At 29.1% G+C, this 8,977-nt stretch overlaps 2 protein-coding genes across 4 annotated transcripts; both read left to right on the top strand.

Annotated features, from left to right (window-relative positions):
* The first annotated feature begins 133 nt into the window (after positions 1 to 133).
* LOC145180293 (uncharacterized) lies at positions 134 to 2,816 on the top strand. The gene is made up of 3 exons (XM_080055160.2): positions 134 to 595; positions 1,744 to 1,906; positions 2,157 to 2,816. The coding sequence occupies exons 1-3, from the start codon at positions 200 to 202 to the stop codon at positions 2,489 to 2,491; spliced, it is 894 nt and encodes a 297-aa protein (XP_079911286.2). The 5' UTR covers positions 134 to 199; the 3' UTR covers positions 2,492 to 2,816.
* A 16-nt stretch (positions 2,817 to 2,832) lies between these two features.
* LOC145180294 (nicotinamide/nicotinic acid mononucleotide adenylyltransferase 1-like) lies at positions 2,833 to 7,466 on the top strand. Of its 3 annotated transcripts, none has more exons than XM_090083575.1 (8): positions 2,833 to 3,026; positions 3,291 to 3,376; positions 3,535 to 3,602; positions 3,685 to 3,782; positions 4,404 to 4,450; positions 4,531 to 4,632; positions 4,730 to 4,788; positions 5,026 to 7,466. In XM_090083575.1, exons 1-8 carry the CDS (start codon positions 2,948 to 2,950, stop codon positions 5,114 to 5,116), a joined length of 630 nt encoding a protein of 209 aa, XP_089939701.1. In that variant the 5' UTR covers positions 2,833 to 2,947; the 3' UTR covers positions 5,117 to 7,466. The 3 variants fall into 3 exon arrangements, 2 of the variants coding, with proteins under 2 accessions (XP_089939701.1, XP_089939700.1); XM_090083574.1 differs by having other exon boundaries at positions 4,377 to 4,450; XR_016451349.1 differs by lacking the exons at positions 4,404 to 4,450; positions 5,026 to 7,466 and having other exon boundaries at positions 4,730 to 4,794.
* Positions 7,467 to 8,977: the final 1,511 nt, after the last annotated feature.

Below are 8,977 nucleotides of genomic sequence, written 5' to 3'. Positions count from 1 at the left end.
AAACTTGTTTTAGCATAAAGATTAATTTTAGTCTTCTATTATCTGCTGTTATTGAATTCAAATGCTTTCAAAAGACTAAAAAAAGTTTAGACAAAAAAAACTAATTTTGAGGCTGCTCAAAATAAATATTTTCTTTATAATTTTAAATTGGTGTTTTCTAATCTATTGTTTAGATATTTTTTTTAAAAAAAAAATTTCCATGGGCTGGTTTCATAGTTTACCTCGCCCACTGCAGTACTGTATTATTTTTGGTACAGCATGTGTTTGTGCTACTTCTGCTGTTTTTGTGTACCAATTTTATACTGGTTATCAACGCAAACGTGAGTACATTTTTGTGGATGATATTTCCACAGAGAAATATGATGATCTCTTAGCAGATAAATTTGATGATATCTTAGCTGATGAATCTGATGACAGTTTTGAATTTTCTGAAAACATGGCTGCAACAACAGAAATAGAACTAAATGTTACAAATGAATTAGAATCATTTTCTGATGATGAGTTTGAAAAAGTTTCAAATAAAATATCTTCAATACCATCTTCTAAAGTTGCTGTTGAAAATATTTCCATCGATGATGGTTTTTCAGAGCAAAAGGTAAGTTTATTTAATTTTGAATGTATTATAATGGGTTGGTGCATAACTTTCTGCCTTTATCAAGCATTTATTTCAAAAGAAATCAAAGAATTTTAAGAACCAAAATAATGATTCAGTCAATTATATATTTAATGAAATCATAAAATTTTAACAGCAAAAATAATAACACTTATGTACTATCCTTCATTGTTCAATTATGTACTCTCCATCATTCACTACTTTAATTGTTTACTACTTCCTAGCTTTCCACCAGTTTGTTGATTCCATTTTTGATTCCATTTCCATTCCTTTGCTTCATATTCACATAGGGACACCATTTCTTGTCTCTGAAAAACTTCTTGTCTCTGTTTCTGTCTTATTTCCAGTGATAATTCTGTATAAGAAACATTGCCTGTGGCCATGGGTTCCTTGATGCCAGACCCAATCTCCAAGCTTTTGAGTGAAACCCTTTAAAGGTGGTGTGAATTTGTTGCAAAATTACAGTTAATCTTTTTGCTCAATTCTCTGCATGTCTGGCAGCCATCTTCCTTCAAAAGATCCCCAAGTTGGTCCTCATCCATCTCAACTGGTCTTCCAGAACAAGAAGCAATATTGAGGTTGAAATTATTGTGTTTAAATCTGGCAATCCAATCTTGAGTAGTTTTCTCAGCTATAGTGTTCTCTCTATACACAGCACAAATATCTCTGGTAGCTTAACTTGCTTTTTGACCTTGATTAAAGGCAAAAAGAAGGTGTAAAATGTGATTTTTTGTGGACTTGACAATCTATTTGACGGTTTTAAAAAAAGACAAAAAATAACATAGGCAAAATTGATTACTTTAATTTTGTAGAGCATAGCACTGGCTTTCTAATGGTATATAACACTTTGCCAAACATCAAAAATTCTTTGTAGAACAAATGGTTTCATGTAATGGCAGGAACTTATGCAATAACCCAATACAGGTTTTACGAAAATTTATTTATAGAGAGGATTTGTTTTTTACTAAAAACCTTAGGAGAAGAAACTTACATATTGTATTTTATAAGGGCAAGTATAATTGGTCAAATATTATAGAATTCTAGTTTTTTATATTATTAATGAATTGATGCTACAAAGATTATAGTGCATACAGTGAACATCTGCTGCACTTTGTGTATTTTTTTTTAAGGGAGCAAGAAAAATTGTTATGCTTGGTTTGGCAAACTCTGGTAAATCTGCACTTTTAGCTCAACTTTCAAAAGAAGGAAATCATCACATGGAATATACACCTACTAAAGGATTTAATGTTGTGTGCATTTCTTTTGATACCTGTGATCTCAGCATTTGGGAAAGTATGTTAAATTTAGTTTTTTTTTTAAATGGTTAATTTATACAAGATTTAAAGTAGTTTTAATGTTTTTTGTTCCTGAACTTATGTCTGTTTATTATACATAAAACATCTTTTTTTGAATACTGACTTTTATTCTTATATTTGCCCATACATTTGTGAGCTCTTTGTTCTTTGTTTAAAAGTGATAAAGTGTCCTATAAGTAATTTTATAGAACTAAACTTAGTTTTGCTTTCATCCTTATTGCTTGTAGTCGGAGGAGGTGAAGATTATAGGCTGTATTGGCGTAACTTTTGTGATACCACTAACTTGATCTTATTTGTGATTGATTCTTCGGATAAAGATAAATTCGAATCAGCAAAGAAATATTTCCTTGAAATAGTAGAAAATTTACATGAAGCAGTTGATTTGCAAATAGTAGCCACCAAATCAGATAAAAAAGAGTCCGCATCACTTGAAGAATTATATACAGCACTAGGATTAGAAAAAACAAGTCAGGACATACTTCGTGTAGCAGTAGTTACTGGTGGTGCTGTCAAAAATATTGGCATTGAGCAATTACAACACCTTTGTTTGTCAGATAGCTGAATATTATTTTCTGTTCTATATTATTCTTAAATCAGTTTTATTTAAGTATTTTGAAGTCATATAAAACCCATGGAAAAAATCTACCTATAGTTGGCATTACTTTTTTATATTGACACTTGATTGAAAATTTAAAAAGTTGCAAATAAGGGATTTAAATTTTTTTCATAAAAATACAATTTACCTGGGTTTAATTTCTTATTTTGTTTCAGATTTTTAAAAAAAAGCTATAAAAATGAAAGTTATTGAATTTTAAACCTAGTATTTATTACATTTGTTATTTCTGACAATTTAAAGAATATTGTTATTTGAACTGAACCAGTATGTGTATAATTTGAATTTGACTTGACATTTTATTGTTTATTGTCTTGACATTTAAAATCTAAATAAGCAATAACTTCTGGGCTTGTTTTTTTTTTAAAAAAAACTAATAGAGAAGTTTATTTGTTGGTTTGCAAGATGAGTGCTAACCAATCAGTGTTGCTGCTTAGTTGTGGGTGCTTTAATCCCATAACAAATATGCATCTACGACTTTTTGGTAAGTTCACCATGTATTTGAAAAATATTTTCATTCTCACAATTCATATAAATGAATTTTATTTATTTAAATTTATTTTGATAGTGAAAATATTTCTTTTATATTAAAAACTTAACATACATAAGTGCACTACATAAGATTTAACATATATTGTAATTTAATGCAATATGTGATAATTTAATATAATAATACAACACAACATAGAATAATATATTATAATGATATATCACACAGGCTTGGCATTTATTTAGTTTTTTTTTTTAGAGCTTGCTAGAGATGCACTTAAAAATCGTGGTAAAACTGTCATAAGTGGTGTTATATCACCAACACATGATTTGTATAAAAAAAAAGTAAAATCTTTAGATCTTTGTGTATAAGGTTAACTTGTGTATAAATCATGGTCATAAGCTTTATCATGATCCACATGTTATATAGTTCAAGCTGCAATTTTCAGCTGGTAATGAAATTATTTTTTATCAAGGTTTTGATGAATTTCTTTTTCTTTCAGGGACTTATTTCTTCAAAGCATCGTGTTCAACTCTGCCAGTTGGCCACTAGTAACTCTAATTGGATAAGGTTTAAATCAATTACAATGTTTTGGGAAAAACTTTTATGTTTTTCAATTCTAGCTTACTATTTTTACCTTTTTAATGTTTAGGGTTAGCAGTTGGGAAAGTGAACAAGATTCCTGGCAAGAAACTATCAAAGTGTTAAAACATGTTCAAAATGTTGCAAATACATCTTACCCCATGCCTGGTGATGATATTATATTTTTACAGAGCTTTTTTGTTGTTCTGTTAATTTACACTTAACCATTTAAGCTAAGATTATGATTTTCTAGTAGCACTAACAGTCCTAATTAATATCAACAGTATTTTGAACAAACATAAAAACCATGGAGATGTTTTTACATTTCATCAAAATGCTGAAGCCATGTAAAACCTATGGAAAAAATCTACATATAGTTGGTATTACTGTTTTTGATAGACACTTGATTTGAAAATTAAAAACGTTTCAAAATAAGGTTTTAAATTTTCTTCACGAGAATACAATTTACCTGAGTTTAACTTTTTTAATCTTGTTTCAGATTTTTAAAAAAAAACTATAAAATGAAAGTTTTATTGAATTTTAATTCTAATACTTGCTTCATTTGTTATTTATAACAATTGGAAGATTATTGTTAATTGAATCGAACCAATATCTGTGTAAGTTAAACTATGTATGTATGTATGTATGTATGTATGTATGTATGTATGTATGTATGTATGTATGTATGTATGTATGTATGTAGATGGATAGATTGATTGTTTTAGAGAACAAGTTTTCTTATTTTTTCTATGCATTTTGCAGTTAATGTTAAGTTTTTGTGTGGAGCAGATCTTATAGAATCGTTCTCTGTACCAGACCTTTGGAAAAGTAGTGACGTAAGTAAATGATCTAGTGTTGATCATGTGAAAATGAAGAATTCCTAGAATATTTTGCAAAACTTGCGTTTTTATTATAGATTGAAGAAATCGTTGGCGAATATGGATTGGTCGTTGTAACAAGAGCTGGTTCAAATCCAGAAAAGTTTATCGAAAATTCGAAAATTCTTTCTAGGTTTAAGGTAATGTTTTTAACATTGGAATATGACTTCTAAAAGTATTTCTTCATATATTTAGTAAATGTGAAATGTGAAACCTATATTTTATTCGACTATTTAGGATAAAATTGATATTGTTGAAGAATGGATTCTAAACGAAATTAGCGCCACAAAAATTAGGTTTGCTTTTATAATAAGAGTACTGACTGTCGAACGAATTCATCGGCCTCATGTTTTTATGTTAAGTACAATGTTTATCAGTAAATTATAAAGTCGATGTAATGACAAATAAGAATACTTTTTCTACCGAGAATGTAAGCATGACATTGTTAAAGTCCCTTTTTCTTATAAAACCATTTCTAATTTTAAGGTGATTGCTTAATTTCTTTTAAAATTAGTAACTGAATGTTGCTTTAGAGCTGCGTTGAGCCGAGCAGAAAGCATCAGATATTTGGTCCCGGACTCAGTCATCGATTATATTGAGAAAAATGAACTTTATCGAAGCTGAAATTTTTTATAGCTTAAAGCGTCAAGGAACAACCGATTATGGATGTGATACACTTCAGGGACTATACATATATATATATATATATATATACATATACATATATATATATATATATATGTATATATATGTATATACATATATATATATATATATGTACATATATATATATATATATATATATATATATTATACATGTACACACACATATATATGTATGTATGTATGTATCTATGTATGTATATACAGTATATACAGAGAGAGAGAGAGAGAGAGAGAGAGAGAGAGAGAGAGAGAGAGAGAGAGAGAGAGAGAGAGAGAGAGAGAGAGAGAGAGAGAGAGAGAGAGAGAGAGAGAGAGAGAGAGAGAGAGAGAGAGAGAGACGCGTGTAAAAAAATCTTAAACATAGATGAGGTTTATTATATAAATATAATAAACCTCATCTATATATCATTTTTTATGAGACGGTGCAAAAGTGTTTATTGATGGAAGTATTATAATTATAAAGTTGCTCATTCGGAAAGAACGTTTGTGGCATGATTTCATTACTTGAAGGAAAAAGGGAAGTTTTTCATTTTCAAACCTTATTAAATTTATGCAGTATCGTGGTAATTTTAATGATTTTAAATAAAGAACATGGATTGGTCGTTGTAACAAGAGCTAGTTCAAATCCAGAAAAGTTTATCGAAAATTCGAAAATTCTTTCTAGGTTTAAGGTAATGTTTTTAACATTGGAATATGATTTTGTCCAGAAAAAAACCTTTTTGATAGCAAAACTAAATATGAAAATAAATCTTTTTTACTTTACAGTATTATTTTATTATAGTACACTATTTCAAGATATACATAGACATTTAAAGGTTAAGTTATTCTTGCTTTCGAAGAAATACTCGAACTTTTTGTTTAATACCCTCCATTAATTTTTGAACAGCTTCTTTTATGACTTGTCTTCCCCAATTCTTCCACTCTTTTCCAATTATCACGCAGTACTGTGTGATTATGAACTATTTTACCCTTCTTCTTTAAACATCTTTTCATTATGGCCCAGTACTTCTCTACTGGACGAAATTGTGGACCATTTTATTGGGTTCGTATGTCTGGGAATGAATACGACGCCATTTTTATTATACCACTCAATAGTCGTTGAAGAGATATGTGAACTAGCTAAATCACGCCAAAATATAGTGGAACCTCTTTTGTTTATTGAATTTACTGTCCATTGTTGACTTTGCTACGAAGACTTTACTCTTTTGTCCGCAACTACAAATAAATTGCCAAATCTTACTAAATTTATCTACTGAAACCCTTCCACGATTAATTCCCGAGTAAAATCTTTGATCGGGCAATGGATTCGAATCACATTTTACGTAGCCATTTCGAATCATTTTTTCAGCTGCCATGTTTTGTAAGAATATTATCATATAATATTGTACGTTTTTTCACTTGAACACTTTATTTTTCTGACCGGTTACGATACTTAATGGCACGATATGCTTTAAAGCCATTTTTTATTCTTGTACGTTTTGCAGGGCTTCTACTGATTTTGAACTTTTTTGCTCGATTGTAATCTGACAGTCCTGGATTTTTTTCACTAACTTTTTATCAACAAAATTTCAAACTCTTTCGTCCAGTACCAGGCTTTCTTTTGATTGATAGAGTTTCTTTATATCGTCTTACAACATCAACTGTATTTGGCAGAACTTTCAATCGTTTTGCAATAAGTCTTGCAGAAGCCTACGGATTTTCAAGATATTTGTACAACGTTTTTTTTGTCACTAATTGAGCGAAACTAAAATGGGTCTATAAAAAACTGATACATTTTTTTTTTTTTTAAAGTGCAAGATTTTTCAGTATTTTCTGTGTCTTTCGGTTACCTGTATTGATGTTAAAAGGTAATTGTATCGTTATTCTTAGTATTGGTATTTCTTCTCCTATTGTTTCATATTCAAACGTTACTGCATAATAAATAATACTTTGTCGTATGTATGTCTTATACATTTTGCGTACATCTTTCTGTATCTTCCAACTATTTGGCAACAATCCATTTTCTAGTTTTTTATTTGCAGGGTTGAATTCTTGTTATTGTTTGTCGCCGACAGTTTATAATTAATATCTTTTAAAATGAAGCGGAAGTGATATAAATTGGTTTACATCAATGCCGTCATTTGCCTCCATATTAGCAGATAAAATACTGTAGCGGTCGAAAGACAACCTTACTTTTTTCTTCCTTTTTTGCTTTGAACTTTGTTTATGACAATCGGTGGATTTTTACGAAAAATCTTTGTTAATAATAGGAAGTTTTGTCACGTGACATTTTATCGCGGAAAAAAATATATCGTACGTTTTTGAAAAACTTCGTCCAAAAACCGCAACAAATGATTTTATGTAGGTGTCGAAGAATAAAAACCCACCCATGAAAGTAAATAGTATATACGTATATATAGATGTTATTTTTTTTAGAAAAGGTTGCACTACAATAATTTTTTTGGGGACGTCGTTTTGCTTTAGAATTGGTAAAGTTATTTAACTTTAAATGTTTCAGTTTTGTTTATACACAAGTAAATTAAGCTAATTCTTTCGTCCCCACATAAAAATAGATTCTGCAACTATTTATTTATTGTGTCAAGCAGTTTTTTTTTGGTAGTCTAATAGGGTGGGTTTTTTGTTTTCTAAGTGGAGATTTTATAAATTTCCCCCGTCTTTTGATATTTTATTGTTAACGCAACTTTTTACGCAAGAAAAAAAAAAAGACAAAAAAGTTTTTTTTCGGTGCCAAAAGTTTAACGAGATACTTTAAGGAAATATTTCATAAAATGTACATGAATTGAAAATATTAAAACACGAATATCTTTGGAACCAAATAAGCTACAGAAGTGGTTGAAAACATTTTGAAAATAAAATATATTAAGGAATCCAATGCATTTGAAATAAAAAAGATTTTCATTGGCTATAAAAATTGCCTAAACTCCCTATTAATAAACTTCTGAATTATCGCTTTCTGTTTATTGAATGATCAAAATTGATAACTTGGTGATTAATAATATTTGAGGGGTCCGTAGACAATCTGTCATAATCACAAGTCCCATAATTTTAACAAAATGTGACTTGAAAAAAAAATGCAAAAATTAAGTAAGAAATAAAATACATATCGAGTATTCAGATTACCGGCTTTTGAAATATTAAAGAAGCAAAACTGCTCATACAGTGAGCTGATCTCGAGGTCTTACTTTAAATTTGGGTTTATGAATTTTTGGCGTTAAATACCTTATTTATAAAATCAGTTTTTTTTCAACTTCTTCTAATGTTACTACTATAAATTTTTACTACTACCGTTTTACGAAATGAAGTTGTTGATTTTCAGGGACTATTCAATTTGTGACTTTTCTATATACAGGTTATCAATGAAAAAAGATTGGATTTGTGCAATGTAACTACTTATTGGATCGAGATAAACTGAGTTTCAGTTTCTGAGCTAAACACACTCAATATGTCATTTTCTATTCAGATTGTTTTCTAGTTGAAGAAATTATAAAGTTTAGAGCGGATCATCAAAAAGCGTACTGAGCGCGCAGGTTATAAACAACTCGTGCTAAAGGTCTAAAGAAACATTCTCACAATTACAGGCCTAAAAATACTGAAAGTATAGGAGTGCCAACATGCATGGATGATTTTTACTCACATTTTCTTCGTTTTTTATTTTACTCAATACGAGATTTTTTACATTTTTGAAAAAATAAGCTAAAGTTTTGACATTTTATAGTCTAAAAAGATAAACTAAAATTTTTTTTTTAGTTTTAAGGATTACAGTAAAATCGAAATTTTTCATCAATTATTTCTACCTTGTATTCAACTAAATAAGGGTCA

The sequence above is a fragment of the Hydra viridissima genome, unplaced genomic scaffold, assembly GCF_058129835.1.
Source record: "Hydra viridissima isolate aposymbiotic clone 2 unplaced genomic scaffold, HvirCarnegie_v1 scaffold_3, whole genome shotgun sequence".
In the NCBI taxonomy this organism is placed as follows: Eukaryota; Metazoa; Cnidaria; class Hydrozoa; order Anthoathecata; family Hydridae; genus Hydra; species Hydra viridissima.
This window is presented reverse-complemented; position numbering and strand designations above follow the sequence as displayed.

Coding starts and splice junctions, on each gene's coding strand:
- LOC145180293 (XM_080055160.2), top strand. CDS start 200: ATGGGCTGGTTTCATAGTTTACCTCGCCCACTGCAGTACTGTATTATT. Junction 596..1,743: donor ATGGTTTTTCAGAGCAAAAG/GTAAGTTTATTT, acceptor TTTTTTTTTAAG/GGAGCAAGAAAAATTGTTAT. Junction 1,907..2,156: donor TGATCTCAGCATTTGGGAAA/GTATGTTAAATT, acceptor TATTGCTTGTAG/TCGGAGGAGGTGAAGATTAT.
- LOC145180294 (XM_090083574.1), top strand. CDS start 2,948: ATGAGTGCTAACCAATCAGTGTTGCTGCTTAGTTGTGGGTGCTTTAAT. Junction 3,603..3,684: donor AGTAACTCTAATTGGATAAG/GTTTAAATCAAT, acceptor TTTAATGTTTAG/GGTTAGCAGTTGGGAAAGTG. Junction 4,633..4,729: donor AAATTCTTTCTAGGTTTAAG/GTAATGTTTTTA, acceptor TCGACTATTTAG/GATAAAATTGATATTGTTGA.